The sequence below is a fragment of the Schistocerca americana genome, chromosome 2, assembly GCF_021461395.2.
Source record: "Schistocerca americana isolate TAMUIC-IGC-003095 chromosome 2, iqSchAmer2.1, whole genome shotgun sequence".
NCBI classification, from domain to species: Eukaryota; Metazoa; Arthropoda; class Insecta; order Orthoptera; family Acrididae; genus Schistocerca; species Schistocerca americana.
In genome coordinates, this window is record NC_060120.1 from 789,161,439 (window position 1) to 789,183,020 (window position 21,582).

General features: G+C 39.7%; 1 protein-coding gene across 1 annotated transcript in view; it reads left to right on the forward strand.

Annotated features, from left to right (window-relative positions):
- Positions 1–21,582, forward strand: part of LOC124595233 (transmembrane protein KIAA1109) — a 509,204-nt gene that overhangs the window by 378,120 nt on the left and 109,502 nt on the right. The window contains exons 62-65 of the mRNA XM_047133891.1: positions 12,206–12,482; positions 15,516–15,715; positions 16,104–16,333; positions 16,960–17,106. Coding sequence (XP_046989847.1) covers positions 12,206–12,482; positions 15,516–15,715; positions 16,104–16,333; positions 16,960–17,106 — 854 coding nt within the window. The remainder of the gene's footprint in view (positions 1–12,205; positions 12,483–15,515; positions 15,716–16,103; positions 16,334–16,959; positions 17,107–21,582) is intronic.

Here is a 21,582-nt window from a genome sequence, read left to right on the forward strand (position 1 = left end):
AAAAATAGGAATAGATAATACAAATATTAAAGAAGAACTAAAAGAAAAATATAGACAAAGACTAACAAAAATACTGAAAACAGAATTGACAGCAAGAAACAAGACAAAAGCTATAAATACTTATGCCATACCAATATTGACCTACTCATTTGAAGTAGTGAAATGGAGTAACACAGACCTAGAAGCACTCAATGCACTTACACGATCACAATGCCACAAATATAGAATACATCACATACATTCAGCAACAGAAAGATTCACATTAAGCAGAAAGGAAGGAGGAAGGGGATTTATCGACATAAAAAACCTACATTATGGACAGGTAGACAATTTAAGAAAATTCTTTCTAGAACGAGCAGAAACTAGCAAAATACACAAGGCAATCACTCATATAAATACATCGGCTACACCACTGCAATTTCATAACCACTTCTACAACCCTTTAGATCACAAACATCAACAGATACGAAGAAAGTAAATTGGAAAAAGAAAACACTTCATGGCAAGCACCCGTATCATCTAACACAGCCACACATCGATCAAGACGCATCCAACACATGGCTAAGAAAAGGCAATATATACAGTGAGACGGAAGGATTCATGATTGCAATACAGGATCAAACAATAAACACCAGGTATTACAGCAAGCATATTATTAAAGATCCCAATACCACAACAGATAAATGCAGACTTTGTAAACAACATATAGAAACAGTAGATCACATCACAAGCGGATGTACAATACTAGCAAATACAGAATACCCCAGAAGACATGACAATGTCGCAAAAATAATACATCAACAGCTTGCCTTACAACATAAACTTTTAAAACAACACGTTTCTACATACAAGTATACACCACAAAATGTACTGGAGAATGATGAATACAAATTATACTGGAACAGAACCATTATAACAGATAAAACAACGCCACATAACAAACCTGACATCATACTCACCAATAAAAAGAAGAAATTAACACAACTAATCGAAATATCCATACCCAATACAACAAATATACAAAAGAAAACAGGAGAAAAAATTGAAAAATACATCCAACTGGCTGAGGAAGTGAAAGACATGTGGCATCAGGATAAAGTTGACATCATACCAATTATACTATCAACTACAAGCGTCATACCACACAATATCCACCAGTACATCAATGCAATACAGCTACATCCAAACATATATATACAACTACAGAAATCCGTAATTATTGATACATGTTCAATTACCCGAAAGTTCCTAAATGCAATATAACACATACCGTACAGTTAAAAGGAAGTGACGCTTGATCAAGGTCCGCGTCACTCCATTTTTGACAGGACTTAACGTCTGAGAAAGTGAAGGAAATAATAATAATAATAATAATAATAACAATAACAACAACACGTTCCCACATACAAGTTGTTGTTGTTGTTGTTGTGGTCTTCAGTCCTTAGACTGGTTTGATGCAGCTCTCCATGCTACTCTATCCTGTGCAAGCTTTTTCATCTCCCAGTACCTACTGCAACCTACATCCTTCTGAATCTGCTTAGTGTATTCATCTCTTGGTCCCCCTCTACGATTTTTACCCTCCACGCTGCCCTCCAATACTAAATTGGTGATCCCTTGATGCCTCAAAACATGTCCTACCAACCGATCCCTTCTTCTGGTCAAGTTGTGCCACAAACTTCTCTTCTCCCCAATCCTATTCAATACCTCCTCATTAGTTATGTGATCTACCCATCTAATCTTCAGCATTCTTCTGTACCACCACATTTCGAAAGCTTCTATTCTCTTCTTGTCCAAACTATTTATCGCCCATGTTTCACTTCCATACATGGCTACACTCCATACAAATACTTTCAGAAATGACTTCCTGACACTTAAATCTATACTCGATGTTAACAAATTTCTCTTCTTCAGAAACGCTTTCCTTGCCATTGCCAGTCTACATTTTATATCCTCTCTACTTCGACCATCATCAGTTATTTTGCTCCCCAAATAGCAAAACTCCTTTACTACTTTAAGTGTCTCATTTCCTAATCTAATTCCCTCAGCATCACCCGACTTAATTAGACTACATTCCATTATCCTTGTTTTGCTTTTGTTGATGTTCATCTTATATCCTCCTTTCAAGACACTGTCCATTCCATTCAACTGCTCTTCCAAGTCCTTTGCTGTCTCTGACAGAATTACAATGTCATCGGCAAACCTCAAAGTTTTTATTTCTTCTCCATGAATTTTAATACCTACTCCGAATTTTTCTTTTGTTTCCTTTACTGCTTGCTCAATATACAGATTGAACAACATCGGAGAGAGGCTACAACCCTGTCTTACTCCCTTCCCAACCACTGCTTCCCTTTCATGTCCCTCGACTCTTATAACTGCCATCTGGTTTCTGTACAAATTGTAAATAGCCTTTCGCTCCCTGTATTTTACCCCTGCCACCTTTAGAATTTGAAAGAGAGTATTCCAGTCAACATTGTCAAAAGCTTTCTCTAAGTCCACAAATGCTAGAAACGTAGCGTTGCCTTTCCCTAATCTTTCTTCTAAGATAAGTCGTAGGGTCAGTATTGCCTCACGTGTTCCAACATTTTTACGGCATCCAAACTGATCTTCCCCGAGGTTGGCTTCTACTAGTTTTTCCATTCGTCTGTAAAGAATTTGTGTTCATATTTTGCAGCTGTGACTTATTAAACTGATAGTTTGGTAATTTTCACATCTGTCAACACCTGCTTTCTTTGGGGTTGGAATTATTATATTCTTCTTGAAGTCTGAGGGTATTTCGCCTGTTTCGTACATCTTGCTCACCAGATGGTAGAGTTTTGTCAGGACTGGCTCTCCCAAGGTCGTCAGTAGTTCCTATGGAATGTTGTCTACTTTTGGGGCCTTGTTTCGACTCAGGTCTTTCAGTGCTCTGTCAAACTCTTCACGCAGTATCATATCTCCCATTTCATCTTCATCTACATCCTCTTCCATTTCCATAATATTGTCCTCAAGTACATCGCCCTTGTATAGACCCTCTACATACTCCTTCCACCTTTCTGCTTTCCCTTCTTTGCTTATGCACCACAAAATGTACTGGAGAATGATGAATACAAATCATACTGGAACAGAACCATTATAACAGATAAAACAACACCACATAACAAACCTGACATCATACTCACCAATAAAAAGAAGAAATTAACACAACTAATCGAAATATCCATACCCAATACAACAAATATACAAAAGAAAACAGGAGAAAAAATTGAAAAATACATCCAACTGGCTGAGGAAGTGAAAGACATGTGGCATCAGGATAAAGTTGACATCATACCAATTATACTATCAACTACAAGCGTCATACCACACAATATCCACCAGTACATCAATGCAATACAGCTACATCCAAACATATATATACAACTACAGAAATCCGTAATTATTGATACATGTTCAATTACCCGAAAGTTCCTAAATGCAATATAACACATACCGTACAGTTAAAAGGAAGTGACGCTTGATCAAGGTCCGCGTCACTCCATTTTTGACAGGACTTAACGTCTGAGAAAGTGAAGGAAATAATAATAATAATAATAATAATAACAATAACAACAACACGTTCCCACATACAAGTTGTTGTTGTTGTTGTTGTGGTCTTCAGTCCTTAGACTGGTTTGATGCAGCTCTCCATGCTACTCTATCCTGTGCAAGCTTTTTCATCTCCCAGTACCTACTGCAACCTACATCCTTCTGAATCTGCTTAGTGTATTCATCTCTTGGTCCCCCTCTACGATTTTTACCCTCCACGCTGCCCTCCAATACTAAATTGGTGATCCCTTGATGCCTCAAAACATGTCCTACCAACCGATCCCTTCTTCTGGTCAAGTTGTGCCACAAACTTCTCTTCTCCCCAATCCTATTCAATACCTCCTCATTAGTTATGTGATCTACCCATCTAATCTTCAGCATTCTTCTGTACCACCACATTTCGAAAGCTTCTATTCTCTTCTTGTCCAAACTATTTATCGCCCATGTTTCACTTCCATACATGGCTACACTCCATACAAATACTTTCAGAAATGACTTCCTGACACTTAAATCTATACTCGATGTTAACAAATTTCTCTTCTTCAGAAACGCTTTCCTTGCCATTGCCAGTCTACATTTTATATCCTCTCTACTTCGACCATCATCAGTTATTTTGCTCCCCAAATAGCAAAACTCCTTTACTACTTTAAGTGTCTCATTTCCTAATCTAATTCCCTCAGCATCACCCGACTTAATTAGACTACATTCCATTATCCTTGTTTTGCTTTTGTTGATGTTCATCTTATATCCTCCTTTCAAGACACTGTCCATTCCATTCAACTGCTCTTCCAAGTCCTTTGCTGTCTCTGACAGAATTACAATGTCATCGGCAAACCTCAAAGTTTTTATTTCTTCTCCATGAATTTTAATACCTACTCCGAATTTTTCTTTTGTTTCCTTTACTGCTTGCTCAATATACAGATTGAACAACATCGGAGAGAGGCTACAACCCTGTCTTACTCCCTTCCCAACCACTGCTTCCCTTTCATGTCCCTCGACTCTTATAACTGCCATCTGGTTTCTGTACAAATTGTAAATAGCCTTTCGCTCCCTGTATTTTACCCCTGCCACCTTTAGAATTTGAAAGAGAGTATTCCAGTCAACATTGTCAAAAGCTTTCTCTAAGTCCACAAATGCTAGAAACGTAGCGTTGCCTTTCCCTAATCTTTCTTCTAAGATAAGTCGTAGGGTCAGTATTGCCTCACGTGTTCCAACATTTCTACGGCATCCAAACTGATCTTCCCCGAGGTTGGCTTCTACTAGTTTTTCCATTCGTCTGTAAAGAATTTGTGTTCATATTTTGCAGCTGTGACTTATTAAACTGATAGTTTGGTAATTTTCACATCTGTCAACACCTGCTTTCTTTGGGGTTGGAATTATTATATTCTTCTTGAAGTCTGAGGGTATTTCGCCTGTTTCGTACATCTTGCTCACCAGATGGTAGAGTTTTGTCAGGACTGGCTCTCCCAAGGTCGTCAGTAGTTCCTATGGAATGTTGTCTACTTTTGGGGCCTTGTTTCGACTCAGGTCTTTCAGTGCTCTGTCAAACTCTTCACGCAGTATCATATCTCCCATTTCATCTTCATCTACATCCTCTTCCATTTCCATAATATTGTCCTCAAGTACATCGCCCTTGTATAGACCCTCTACATACTCCTTCCACCTTTCTGCTTTCCCTTCTTTGCTTATGCACCACAAAATGTACTGGAGAATGATGAATACAAATCATACTGGAACAGAACCATTATAACAGATAAAACAACACCACATAACAAACCTGACATCATACTCACCAATAAAAAGAAGAAATTAACACAACTAATCGAAATATCCATACCCAATACAACAAATATACAAAAGAAAACAGGAGAAAAAATTGAAAAATACATCCAACTGGCTGAGGAAGTCAAGGACATGTGGCATCAGGATAAAGTTGACATCATACCAATTATACTATCAATTACAGGAGTCATACCACACAATATCCACCAGTACATCAATGCAATACAGCTACATCCAAACTTTTATATACAACTACAGAAATCTGTAATTATTGATACATGTTCAATTACCCGAAAGTTCCTAAATGCAATATAACATATACCGTACAGTTAAAAGGAAGTGACGCTTGATCAAGGTCCACGTCACTTTCCATTTTTAACCAGACTTAACGTCTGAGAAAGTAAAGAAATAATAATAATAAAAATAATAATAATAATAATAATAATAATGGAGGCCCGGGAAAAGAATAGGCCTCCGGTATGTTCTGCCAGTCGTAAAAGGCGACGAAAAGAACAAACCACTAATAGGGCTAACCCCCCTTTTAGTGTGATTAGTTGGTTCAGGACAGAACTAAAGAAGCCCACAATGGTAACGACATTGCTAGCCAACTGGAAAATGATTCAAATCCAAATAGAGGTGTTTTGCAGGATATGCTTCCTGCAACCACCCTAGAAGGAAAACAAAGACAGAGGATGAGATGGTCAGATGAAGTTAATCGACACCTCATGTTCTGTTATTACCAAGCAACAAACCTAGGAACCAACACAACTGGATACAGATCACAAGTATACACAACATTTAATACCAGATACCCAGAATTAAAATTTTTAACAGAACAACGAGTAGCTGATCAGATCCGTGTAATAATCAAAAATAACAGGATACCCCAGTCAGAATTAGAAAACATCAAACAACAAGTACAACAAATACTGGAACAAAATAATGTGCAATCAGAAGAAGAAGAAAATACAGTAATGGACTCAAACATCCCAGAGCAAACAAACAAAGAACAATACGCATCAATTAAACAATCAGAGGAAAACGAAATCTTAAGACAGACACCAGAACAAGCACAAATAGAACACGAAGTGACATACATGTTAGAAATAGAAGAAAAATTTCAGCTGACATATATAGAATACAAAGACACAAATACAGACATTAGACCATTCTTGCATAGACCGCCAAATAACCCACAAGTCGAAACAACAATAAAAACTATCAACACAATCATACACAACAAAATAAATGAAAACGCAACTATGGAAGAGTTACAATTACTGGTTTATATAGGAGCACTCACTACACTAAATATACACACTAGGCAGAGATCAGAACCAACCAACGCACAGAAGAAACCCACAAAACCAGCATGGCAACACAGGCTACAGATCAGAATAGAAAAACTGAGAAAAGACATCGGAGAGCTAACACAATTTATAAGAAATGAAATGTCAGAAAAAAAAACGAAAAAGGTTAGGTAAAATCTCACAACAAGAAGTGATAGAGCAATTAGATGAAAAGAAGCAGAAATTACAAGCATTGGCCAAACAACTTAGAAGATACAAAAAAAAGTGAAAATAGAAGGAAACAAAACCAAACATTCAGCACATACCAAAAGGAATTTTACCAGACAATAGATAACACACACATTGAAATAGACAATCCACCAAACATAACAGACATGGAACACTCCTGGAGCAACATATGGTCAAACCCGGTACAACATAACAGGCATGCACGGTGGATACAAGCAGAAACAGATACATACAAGATGATACCACAAATGCCTGAAGTGATAATTGTGCAACATGAAGTCACCCAAGCAATTAATTCTACGCACAATTGGAAAGCCCCTGGAAAAGATAAAATAGCACAATTCTGGCTAAAGAAATTCACCTCAACACATTCACATCTGACTAAATTATTTAAATTAAATTTAAATTATTTAAATTATTTATTTATTATTTGAACCCAACAATTACGTTTGTTATTGTCACTGTTGCATTTCGAAATCTTTTCTGTCTTATTTTCTCTTTCTGTTTTTGCCAGTAGTTTCTCCTTTTTACCGTAATCTGCTATACAATTTTATCCCGCCTATATATACTCAATAATACGTAACCCACTTTCAAACCATAACCAAAAAAATTTTTTTGCCACTTTCAACACTACCGCCGCTATAAAATCCACCATTTCTAGTTCACAAACAGTTCCTTTCACCTTTTAAACAACCATTTCGGCTAGTTCTAATAACTTTCGCTTTATTTCCATTTCCGTTTTTCCCACATCACTGATAATTTTTAGCCGCTTCCCACAGGTTTTAACATCATTATTTCTTCGTCAGACAATTGTTAGCCTCATTTTCATAATCTGCCACCACAAAACCACTCCTTTTAATATATTACACGCAGTTTTTTTGGAAATTTTCCCGAATTTCTCAGTCCTCTAACGTGTTTTGGCGGCAACACAACCACCTAACCTTTGTGCACATCGTTGTCTACCAACCCAAGTCCAACATAGCCCAGCTGTAACCAACACCTTTTCGCCTTTTTTCACACCAGATCTCCAGTTACTTTCCAGTCCACCTTTATCCCTCCCCACATATTTTTATTTTCATTTTCATTTCCTCATGTTACACTTTCCACCTTCTAATACCATGTCACCCTCACAACACCCCCACAATGACCCCATTAAGTTTTATTTACATTCCCTCCGCAAACATGCCTTCGCCCTAGCCAGATTACGCTCCCATATTCTATTTTCTCAGGCTTGTCTGACATTTGGCATTACCCCCAAAGGCCTCACACTTAAAGTTCCCATCTCTGGCTGCAACCCTTCTTTCCATCAGTCCCTATACCAGTTCCAAACTGAACACGCCATTGCCCTCACCCACCTATTCCTTCACCTACACATCAACTCAGCCAATGAACACACCCGTCAACTCCTATCCTTAATAAAAGTCCTTAATCTTTCCTCTCCCACATCCACACCGGCTGTTCAGAGCATCCTCCTACAGGCCAACCGTAAATTAGAACAGCATGCCACCCTCCACCTCAAAAAACTATCCAATCTCCTGGTTTCCCACCTCTGGAAAGGCAACTCACTCACCCTTCACAACCTTTCCAGTAAACCTCAACCTCCTCTCATTGCACACAAACCCAGTCTCTCCCATCTACTCAATCTCCCACTTCCAGCTCCACTCCCTCCAAAACCTCAAAATTCCAATCAACACAATCTGGAACCACAACACCCTAATTCAGTAGTTAACCTTTCCTCCAAACCTCTCTCCCAATCCGAAACCTCTGTCCTATCCAAAGGCCTCACCTTCAGCCCCACTCCCAGATTCAGCCAAACAGCCCTCGTCAAAGATTTACTGTCCTACACTCGTACTCTCTGCTGGAAATATCACTTTGCCACAAAGAAAAATGATCCTAATCCTACTCCTAATGATCCAACTCCCCAAGACACCATCCAAATTGAACCCTGCCTGGAACAGTTCCGTCCTCCGTCGCAGCGGGACCCACCTCCTCTTCCTCAAAATCACCCTCTCCAAACCTTCCAGGAATTTCTGACTTCCAGCCTTGCATCTCAATCCTTCTTAAAAAACCTTAATCCTACTCCCAACATCACCACTGCTGAAGCCCAGGCTATCCGTGATCTGAAGGCTGACCGATCCATCATCATTCTTCCGGCGGACAAGGGTTCCACGACCGTAGTACTTGATCGTTGGGAGTATGTGGCTGAGGGACTGCGTCAGCTTTCAGACAACACCACATACAAAGTTTGCCAAGGTAACCCCGTTCCCGATGTCCAGGCAGAGCTTCAAGGAATCCTCAGAACCTTAGGCCCCCTGCAAAACCTTTCACCTGACTCCATCAACCTCCTGACCCCACCGACACCCCGCACCCCTACCTTCTACCTTCTTCCTAAAATCCACAAACCCAATCATCCCAGCCGCCCCATTGTAGCTGGTTACCAAGTCCCCACAGAACGTATCTCTGCCTACGTAGATCAACACCTTCAACCCATTACATGCAGTCTCCCATCCTTCATCAAAGATACCAACCACTTTCTCGAACGCCTGGAATCCTTACCCAATGTGTTACCCCTGGAAACCATCCTTGTAACCATTGATGCCACTTCCTTATACACAAATATTCTGCACGTCCAGGGCCTCGCTGCGATGGAGCATTTCCTTTCACGCTGATCACCTGCCACCCTACCTAAAACCTCTTTCCTTGTTACCTTAGCCAGCTTCATCCTGACCCACAACTTCTTCACTTTTGAAGGCCAGACATACCAACAATTAAAGGGAACAGCCATGGGCACCAGGATGGCCCCCTTGTACGCCAACCTATTCATGGGTCGCTTAGAGGAAGCCTTCTTGGTTACCCAGGCCTGCCAACCCAAAGTTTGGTACAGATTTATTGATGACATCTTCATGATCTGGACTCACAGTGAAGAAGAACTCCAGAATTTCCTCTCCAACCTCAACTCCTTTGGTTCCATCAGATTCACCTGGTCCTACTCTAAATCCCGTGCCACTTTCCTTGACCTTGACCTCCACATGTCCAATGGCCAGTTTCACACGTCCGTCCACATCAAACCCACCAACAAGCAACAGTACCTCCATTATGACAGCTGCCACCCATTCCACATCAAACGGTCCCTTCCCTACAGCCTAGGTTTTCGTGGCAAACGAATCTGCTCCAGTCCGGAATCCCTGAACCATTACACCAACAACCTGACAACAGCTTTCGCATCCCGCAGCTACCCTCCCGACCTGGTACAGAAGCAAATAACCAGAGCCACTTCCTCATCCCCTCGAACCCAGAATCCCCCACAGAAGAACCACAAAAGTGCCCCACTTGTGACAGGATACTTTCCGGGACTGGACCAGACTCTGAATGTGGCTCTCCAACAGGGATACGACTTCCTCAAATCCTGCCCTGAAATGAGATCCATCCTTCATGAAATCCTCCCCACTCCACCAAGAGTGTCTTTCCGCCGTCCACCTAACCTTCGTAACCTGTTAGTTCATCCCTATGAAATCCTCAAACCACCTTCCCTACCCTCTGGCTCCTATCCTTGTAACCGCCCCCGGTGTAAAACCTGTCCCATGCACCCTCCCACCACCACCTACTCCAGTCCTGTAACCCGGAAGGTGTACACAATCAAAGGCAGAGCCACATGTGAAAGCACCCACGTGATTTACCAACTGACCTGCCTACACTGTGATGCATTCTATGTGGGAATGACCAGCAACAAACTGTCCGTTCGCATGAATGGACACAGGCGGACAGTGTTTGTTGGTTATGAGGATCACCCTGTGGCTAAACATGCCTTGGTGCACGGCCAGCACATCTTGGCACAGTGTTACACCGTCTGGGTTATCTGGATACTTCCCACAAACACCAACCTATCCGAACTCCGGAGATGGGAACTTGCTCTTCAATATATCCTCTCTTCCCATTACCCACCAGGCCTCAATCTCCGCTAATTTCAAGTTGCCGCCACTCATACCTCACCTGTCATTCAACATCATCTTTGCTTCTTCACTTCCGCCTCGACTGACATCTCTGCCCAAACTCTTTGTCTTTAAATATGTCTGCTTGTGTCTGTATATGTGTGGATGGATATGTGTGTGTGTGTGTGTGTGTGTGTGTGCGCGAGTGTATACTCGTCCTTTTTTCCCCCTAAGGTAAGTCTTTCCGCTCCCGGGATTGGAATGACTCCTTACCCTCTCCCTTAAGACCCACATCCTTTCGTCTTTCCCTCTCCTTCCCTCTTTCCTGATGAGGCAACAGTTTGTTGCGAAAGCTTGAATTTTGTGTGTATGTATGTGTGTGTTTGTGTTTCTATCGACCTGCCAGTGCTTTCGTATGGTAAGTCACATCATCTTTGTTTTTAAATATATTTTTCCCGCGTGGAATGTTTCCCTCTATTATATTGAAATCTGTAATTATTGACACTTGTTCAATTACCCGAAAGTTCCTAAATGCAATGTAACATATACCGTACAGTTAAAAGGAAGTGACGCTTGATCAAGGTCCGCGTCACCTTCCATTTTTAACCAGACATAACATCTGAGACAAGAAAGAAATAATAATACTATGTGCAGTATTTATTTCTGCTGACTGTGTCTACACAAACAAAAAAAAAAACAGATTTGAAAATATCTGAAGAAACACGAGAGAAAGGCCTCATAGGAGAGATGCCCTATATGCCTAAAGAGTGTATGCAACTGGTGCTAGGAAAAAGTCCTCAATTTTTAGCAAACCATTTTCCAGTTCCTTTAATTATTGAAACTTTAAGTATACTTTACATGGTCAGTAGTTTTATGTCATTAAACCTCTGAAGTAAGGTGTGTGTGTGTGTGTGTGTGTGTGTGTGTGTGTGTGTGTGTGTGTGTGTGTGTGTGTGTGGGGTGGGGGGGAATGTATAATATTATATTAATATCTACTTGTTCAGTTTTGAATTTCTAAAGAATATGGTTGTAAGACTGACACTACAGCATAATTTAAAATCATCTGACACCTATCATTATGTTGTTTGTAATTCTGGTGGCAGACCTTGACGAGTATGTAACTCTGTATAACACATCATATAGCTAAGGCCTAGAGTTCTTGCTAGTTTATGCTGGCCCTGCCATAGTTATCCTCTTCTTATACTTTTTCTCCTCATTCCAATCTTGTCCTATTGGAATGAAGTAATCTTAAATTATATGTCGTATACTTCATGTACAAGTACTAAGAATTTTCTCATTTGATTATTGATAAAAAAAAATTAAAACATGTGTCAGAAAACATTAATTGAAAAAGAAACCAATGTTTTACAGTGCATACTCTTTATTTTATAGACTTCTTGGGGGATGAACCGCACATTGTATGATGGTGACTCAAGAGGAGCTGTAGTGGTGACTCTAGAAAGCACAAGCATTTCAGCTTGTAGCTCTGGTTCACTTGTGAGCAAAGGGCGATTCGTGGGCTTGTGTCTTCGCTTTGCAGATGATTTTGAAACAAGCCTTGATGACTGGAAGCCTGATATGAGTGACAGCACTATAATGAATCTGTGTGTGGTGTCTGAGGGAACCTATGAAGTCTGCAGTCGCACAATTGCACAGAAACAAGGCAGTGGTATGACATCTTAAGCTTTTATTATGATAACACTAACTATTTTAATTCTTTCATTTCTTGTGTAACTTCTTTTGGTAACTGCAACTTTCTTAATGATGAGGAATGTTTCATATTTGATAGGCATTCCACAGTGGCTGCACTGTTTCACAAACAAGTGATACATCTGATAAATATGATAAATCACACTTAAGAAGAGTTTTTGTTCAGATCAGGTTTACTCACCTCATAATTAACACATGAGCTAAATAGGGATTCTTGCATAATTTAAGTAAAACAAGGCAACATTTCAAGGTTCATCATATGTTGGCAAAGTGATAAGACAGCATGTTGGCCTCCCAAATAGCACACAAAAGGAGACAAGTACTTTGCTATGTGATCAGTTCTTGTGACTTTTTTAATCTTACTGTACAGAAATGCAGAGATCTTAGAAGAGATAATTAAAGTGATGTAAATTTTGTAAATTTTTGAAGTGAAATTTTTGTAGAAATGTTTATATAACTGCACTGCTCTTTCCAAAAACATTTTAATGCCATGAAAAAGACATAATCTTATGAAAGCAATGTCTCACTACAAAAAGAAGTTACAAGTATTAGCTGTACTACAAAGTACTCATTCCTTTGTGTCGAACCGTTTTCATGTATTTAATTGATTATACAATATTATGGGTTTTCACATTGTATGGGGGCATGCTGTATAATGTTTTCAGTTTTATAGAGAGGATATCTAAGAAGGAATTAATTTTCTCATCTAGAATTTTCTTCCTCTAAATTTTCCCTAAATATTCTAATATTTAACAGACGATGAAGTGATTGAAAAAAGAATGATGAGATAAAAGAAATTATTCAGTTTGTTAACATAGCTAAAAATTTGATTGTAATGGGGGACTTGAATTCGATTGTTGACAAAAGAAGAGGATAAAAAATTATAGGACATGGACTTGGATGACAAGAATGAAAGGGAAGGCCCCTCGTATAGTTCTGCACAGACACATTTTCGTCATTGCAAATGCCTGCAAGTAGTAAAGAGGAATTTGGAAGAGGCATTAAAGTTAAGAGAGAGGAATTAACACTTTAAGATGTATCGATGGTACTGTAATTTTGTCAGAGGCAGCAAACAATTTGGAAGATCAGTTGAACTGAATGGATAGTGTCTCTATCACATTGCAGACTGATCCTGATTTACTTCTGTTTTGTGTGCCAACCATTATGAACAGATCTCAAGATAACTCATGTTCTCTACACACTATCTGTAGATGCCTTCTGCTGTGATATATTTTAACTACTTCATCTATTTAGGTGTTTACACCAGTAGCCAATGTACCAAACTTTATTGCCTTCTTGTACTTTTTGCTTATGTATCATTTTAATTGTATTTTGATATTTCATATAGTTACTATTCTCATCTGGAAGTTCCTCCTGCTTTTTGAGATGGCCTTACTGAGAAAGCAGAAGGAAATGAATGGCTCTGATTACAGGTTGTCCCAAAATAATGAATACATTCTTTGAAACTGAACATCTCTTTAATGAAAGGGTTAGAAATACAATTTTAGTGGTGTTCGGTGCCTCATGGTCCAACTTATGGTGGTAAATCAGGGTGTATATGACGCGGGATGACTGGGAGATCCGGGAAAAACCCGGGAATTTTGTAGAATTTTTTCATCTGGGAGAAAACGGGGGAAAAACTCGGGAATTTTGTAGAATTCTGGGAAATTTTCATTGTTTTAGTTTTCAGTTAAATTTTTGTAATTTTGACTGGTAAGAATCAATACTCAAACAAAGGATATTACTGTAACCCACTACTGCAGAGTAATACTGCAACAATAAAACATGAATGGGGGGGGGAAATAAAACATAAATTGCAAAGGAAATGTACCATATACAAAACAAAACACAGTGCTCATACAAGCGTTTGCCAACAGCAAAATGTGTCAAAGGCTTTAGGAAGACTATGCGACGCTTCATAACAACAAATTGCCTCCGATGAGCGTGACATCACCACTGTTTACATTAGATTCATTTTAGCAGTTACGAGTGGGCTCATGCGCATGCGCAGTTGAGTGATGTGTGAGTAGTACCTTTTCCAGTTTCTGGCTACAGAAATGTGGCTGTTGGCTGTGTAAGCAGTCACAGCAAGCAGCTAGATGCAACCAGGAAAAATTTTCTGCCACGCCCGAGCTGCCAGACTCACGTATGTGCAGTAGGCTCGGATCTAGGGCCGGGGGAGGGGGGGGGGGGGTCAAATTCATATCCTTGAGGAGAAAATACCTTTTTTCACAAAGCGCCTAGCATCCAGCGCACATTGGTCTATCGATTACTCATATGATTTTGATGCACATCCCTGTTGGTTTTTGAACACACTCTGTAAGTTGATTTCTGAATTAATCATAAGCCGCGTATACTTTTGTAATGCAGTGTACATGTTGCTGCTCATCAAAAATCTTTCCAAAAGGAGTTTTCTTCCGTGTGTTTCATTTTCTGAAGTGCCAGGAAATTCTACGCCCGTGTATAAAAATATAACCATTCAAAGGATTGGAGGCAGCACCCAATTGTGTGTGCTGGCTATGCCATTGCACAACTGAAGCATATAGTGTGTTGAAACAATAATAAAGGCTAATGCGCAACATTGATTCTGATTGTTATTTCAGTTCAACAGTAGTTCCAATGTCTGTAGGGTAAATAATGTCTCTTCTTTTATGTCCCCCCCCCCCCCCCCCTTCGTGTTATCTCATTTACTACAGTAAGTCCACAAGGATTGCAGGACTGGTGTTTATTTTCCTATGCTCTTTAGAGAAATAGTTTCAGAACTGAACATACTGCAAATCATAAAATGCCTTAAATGAGCTGTTTTCAGTTGAGAGCAGTGTTCCACATGAAGGAAAATAAGTAATTTGATCAGTATTTTTATATATAAAGTTCCCTAATGCCACTGTATACGTAGTTGACAGTATAAAATGCATGTATAGTGTAATCTATAACATCAGTTTAAACATTTTTAAGAAGAAATTACATTTCCATCCTTTTCATTTTGTTTCAGAAAATGCAAAATGGTTTTTAAATGTGCAGTGGCAAATGGAAGGTGTAGATATTCATCTTGACGTTAATGTTGGAAAACAGTTGTCAGCATTGGGACATACATTAACAATGCTCACAGGCTCACAAGAAGAAGATGAAGCAAATGCAACAAGCTATGACAGTGATGAAACTGATCAGGTTGATGGAAATACAGCTTCACTTGTAAGTCTTGACTCCCTGTGAATCACTACATGTTCTCTCAATTTTAGCAAGTGAAAAAGTCATGAAGCCGAAGGGTGGAGAGGGGGCCCATTAGGTAGTTGATAGTGGGTTTATGTTCAAGTAATGTGAGCTGATCAGCGGTATTGCAAATAAGTATATAATTTTCAGAATTTCAGCAACTTCTGTGTTACTTTATTATTGATACACTGGTTGTTTAGCTTTTTTTCATAGGAGACTTACCAAGAACTTTGCTTTATTATTAAGCTTAATTAATCAAAATGGTTCTACTGTTGGAGGTTTATTTACTGTTGAGATAAGTATTTTACATGTAGTTGTTATGCACATATCTATTATAATTGTCAGCTCATATGTACTATCTTTCATTTAGGAGAGCATAACTCTCAAGCGAAGTCGGAATTTAACTGACAGCTTGCCTGCATTTGTGTTCGACCCATCAATTGATGCTAAGAAAAGGTCGAAGTTAATAGAAAAGGAGATGAATGAGCAGGCAAAAATAATAAATGACTTAAGATCACTGGGTGCTTCTCACGGTACCATTGAACAAGAAATGAAAAGACTGCAAGAACTTGAAGCAATGGTTTTCAAGGATTTCAGAAGGTATCTAAGCAGACCTAATATGTGATGACCTTATGTAGATTTTTTTGAGTCACGGAAGACTGTGTACCATTGGAATGTAAACTACTCAATTCTACATTTTACCTCAATGAGAGTTTCTAGTGACTTACATAAAAGACATTTCTTTCACATTATTCAGAATCATATCAAAGTTATAGCCTGTATTTGCAGTAACTGTATTGATTAATTTTAGGTTATTATACTTTTTAAATTAAACTGTGGCCTGGACAATCAGTTAAGCTTCATGGCATGTTTGTTTTTAATGTTGCAGTAGAAAACTATTTGAATCCACTTAGGTTTTGTAAATGGTTGAAAATGGAGCCTGATTGGTGTGTTTGTTGATTATCTATTTCGCTCACTTTGTTATTGGCACCATTCTACTCTATCAACTGAGTTAGTTAGAGAAATCACTTTTTAATCATTAATTGAAAAAAACTATTTCTCACATTATGTCATTGCCAGTAAAAGAATAAGATAAAGATAATGAAAAATGGATGTTTAGAAGATGGGTAAATCAGTGTCAATACCTTTGCATCTAGCAAAATGTATTGTATTTCCAGATTTTGTATTGAAAATAATATTTATTATTACAAATATCATTTTTACAGGGATATGATACAGAAGTTAAGGAGGCAGAGTGTGAAAGCATCATCAATTAAAGGCAAATTTGGTCTTGGGTCAAAAGCAAGTACCTACCGCTCTCGATCATTCATTGTTCCATCTCCTACACCAGAGCACCAGGTGGAGACAGACAGGTAATTTGTGAGCAGAAAATGTAACATTTTTAAATCAGTTTTTGCTGTTGTCATTATAAAGAAAGATTTGGAAGAAAAATAACATACTTCTGGAAGTGTCAGTGATGAGTGGAATAACTTGTCTGCCAATAATCAAAACATTGAGATGTCAGGGCTGCAATTGCATTAACAATTTGTACATCAATATACAGTTGTTCTATAAAACGTTTTCAAAGAGGAACAACTGCATGTTTGGTTTAGACTTAAATAAATTATCAGTAGACTACACTGAAGTAATATTATCAGCAATTTGTACAAAACATATTTTAATTCAGGAAATGTTGCAATGTTTGAGATATTCACAGAGCAAGAAGTAACCATTGACCTACATTGAAAAAATAATTTTTAAGTAACAGGTTTGTGTTCTCCTGTATCAATAAAAATGGGTACAGTTCAGAAACGTCACCCAGAACCCCGGATCAATGAAGACTTACCTTCTCATCCCGTCCGGTAAGTCTCAGTTGTTCCCCAGTTCTGGGTGACTTTTCTGAACTATACCCCTTTTCCCAAACCTCTCCAGTCCATTTCCTTCGCCCCTCTTCCTTGCCCTTCAACACTTCTGCCAGAAGAAGAAGCCACTGACTCTGAAAGCTTATGAAAGTTACATTATACTGTCTGTAATGAATCAATAATCATGTACACTTATTCCAACGTAGTTGTTTCTGTCTACTGAACTTTTCTCAGAGCCTATTGATGATCAGTTGTACCATAATTTTCTTCATATGTGAGAAACATGGACTTTTATGAAAGGGTGTGAGAGGCAGTGTTGTCCTTCTACACATACGGTGAACACTTACTAAAACAATGAGTTCAATAATGTTACATGACATAGCTAAATGACAGTGTAAAAGTCTGCAAACAGGCATGGAAAATAAAACATTAGTGCTTGTTAGTAATAATTTTTTATGTTAAGGTAAAAAAAATTTCTCCTTTCTGTATTTTTCTGCCACTTTCAGAGTTATTTTTTGCTGCTTTCAGTGTTATTTTTTGCCACTTTAAGTGTTATTTTCTGCCAATTTCAGGTTTTTTTTGCTAGTTTGAAGTACCATTTATTCTTTATTTTTGTAGTGTGAATGAAGCCTGCATACTTGGTTCACTAGACAAACAATCAAACAAGCCGTATTAATGAGTTTTATTACAATTAATCAAATACAATACTTAACTTTGGCAATCATACAGATGTGTTGCAAGCAAAGGGCAGTATACGAAATAATTGAAGTGCCTAACATTGACACTGTTATCCAAGTGGCTAATTGTGAAGCTGAAGTGGGCCATGACCAGTCGGTCGCGGCGCTTATGTCCTCTTGACATAGGGGCCGCTGTTGTGCTGGAGGGAAGTCCTGTCAGCGTGCAATTGGCCGAGTTCTTCTCCCAGCCTTCTCTTCCCTGTCATTCCCAACTGGTGTGCCAGGGTTTGACTTTACACTGTAACATTCCTCCCTCCCCCTCCCGCCCTTCAAAGCAGCAGACCGTCATTGTATATGTAGCATGACAATGGGAGGGGAGGTAGGAGCATTGATGCCCTGTTGGACCGGAAGCTGTGGCTGCAGGGGACATCAGATTTCCGGTTGTACCCCATCATCTGGCCTTCGATCTGGCGGAAGTGTCCCCTGGAAAACACTCGGAAGGGTAGATGTTGGCCGCTGCGGCATGGGGGGGTCCAGCTCCATTGGTAGGATAAGAGGAGGCGAAGGTACCATCTCCATGAAGTCGTTCCGCGGTGCTGTGATGACACCTTCAGGTGGCATCTGTGGCTGCACTGTCCTCGGGATCTGTGAATCTTGGTGAACAGATACAGAAGGATTACCATGCACATGACAGTGGCGAATTTGATTGTGATGTCAGCACTGCAATTTGTCTGTGCCTGAAGAAGCCACTTGCAACCTTCCTTTGGCACTGGATGCTGAGGAGTGTGGAGCAGATGGAGCAGTGTCCGATGGCAGTTTCCATAAAGCAATTCCACCAGTGATGGTCCATCTCATGGGTGCTAATGATAGAAGGCAAGAAACAGTTGCAGTGCTTGATCCCTGGTGTGTGCAATGTGAAGTTTGGCCATCTGCTGCTTGAAGATTCTGACAAATTGTTCCGCCTTGCCACTGGATTGTGGATGGAATTGTGCACTTGTTAGACACTGTATGCCATAGCATTCACAGAATGTTTCAGATTTATTTGACGTGAACTGAGGACTGTTGTCCGACACTATGACTTCAGGCAAACCTTCAAGGCAAAAAATAGAGTACAACTCCTGAATTGTGCTGTGTGACACTGCGAAGTTCATTGGCATGGAAAAAGGAGACTTGCTATGAAAGTCTACCACAATCAACCAACAAATGTTCCAAAAAGGTCCCGTAAAGTCTATGTGCACACGTTACCATGTTGATTGCAACTTAGGCCAAGCAGAAAATTTTTTTGGTGGAGCAGACTGATTTTCCGCACATGCATGGCACTGTGATGTAATCTGTTCTATTTGAGTGTCCATACCCTGCAAAATACAGTGTCGATGTGCTAACTGGTTTGTACAAACAGTCCCCTAGTGTCTCTGGTGAAGTAACTGCAACACTTCTGTTTTGCAAAGCCCTGGGGAGCAACAGATGTGACAGTCGACTCTCATTTTGAAAAGAATCACACATTGCTGTACAGCAAGGCTATGCCGAACTGGCTTCATCGGATGAAACAAGGACTGCAATGGCTTGTGATCCATTACAAAGTCGAATTATCTCCGTATAAATAGTTTTTAAATTTGGTGACACCATACACAATAGCCAATGCCTCTTTCTCTGTTTGTGAATAGTTACACTTAGCTTTGGACAACACTTCTGATGTGAAAGCAGTAGGCCTGTCTTTAACACTAAATCTGTGCGAAAGCACTGCACTGATTCTGTAAGAGGAAGCATCAACTTGCAACACAACTGGTCCATCAGGATCAAAGTGAACCAAGCCTCGATCACTGAGCAATGCAGCTTTAAGTTTTTGAAAAGCTACATGGCACTCATCAGTTTAAACAAAGGGGATGTTCTTGCAATGCAATGGAGCTGCAATTTGTGTAGCATTGGGTATGAATTGAATATAATAGTTCATTTTCCCTAATACTGACTGCAATCCTGTGATGTTGCGAGGATCTGGCAGGTGACATGTGGCTGACAAATGTTACTGAAGAGGATGTACACCCTTATTGTTTATGACATGACCAGGATTCTGCAAATCAGGTTTTAAGAAATCACACCTGTCCAGTCTGCACTTTAGTCCTGCATCAGATAACGCGCTTGACAAAGCATGCAAATTTGCGATATGTTCTTCAGGTGTATGACCTGCTACTACAATATCATCCAAATATTTTGAACAGTTTGGTACTTCAGCAGTTAGCTGCTCCAAATACCGTTGGAAAATGGCAGGTGTGAAAGCGCTGCCAAAAGGCAGACACAAATGTGTAAACAACCCAAATGATGTTCACAACACACATAGTGTGAGATTCTTCATCTAGCTGTATTTGAAGATATGCATTGTGCAAATCAATTTTCAAAAGGTAATGACCAGTGACTAATCTGTCCATGAGATCCTTTGGGCGTGGCAGTGGGTAAGTATCTATCACAATTTGTGGGTTGACTGCAGACTTAAAGTCAACATGGAGGCGAATGCGACCTGAAGGTTTGGAGAGCAAAACCAGTAGACTTGCCCTACACTGTCTTTCGCATTGAATGCAATCACTGGCAACACATTGTCCTGGATTCGAAAGCCAAACAAATCAAACGAATCAAGACCAAATATGTTCTCACAGGCGCGCGATTGTAGCACAGTGAAAGTCACAGTTCACGTATGCAAGCAATACATGACGAGCAAAATACATTTTCTGAGAATGGGAATGCCTTGTCCATTTTAAGCCGTCAGGTGCACGCTAGTTTCAAACAGGCATGGGGAGCCTAACAGTTCATATGTGTTATGCTTCAGTAATGTAACAGAGACACTGTGTCCAACTGAAATTTCACACATTTTCCACTAATATGCAAATGAAAAAAAGTTTGTTGGACTGGCATAGCACAGGAGAAACTGCCTGCAACAGGCTTTGAATACACTGCACTGATTATGTGGGCCTTGTGACGAGAATTGTGTGAGTGGGCAGAATTATTATGTTTGTTTCATTGCAAACATACGGATTGTGCGTGGTGCTTCTTGTGGCAACCATACACTGTGCTTGTCTCAACGGGCACTCTTGGCATTTGTGCTGTGAATAGCACCGAGTGCTTAACGTAATTCTATTCACCTGTTTAGAGAACTGTTTACACGGCTTGGTGTGCATGTGCTGTTGCTGCCTACTGGGCCAGTTGTGAGCAAGGGACAACTTAACCTGACAGATTGGTAGCTGCTCAAATTTATCGGCCGTTACGGCACCTGAATCACACTGATCCAGAATTTGCACTGTGTGCTGAAATGATGGATCTG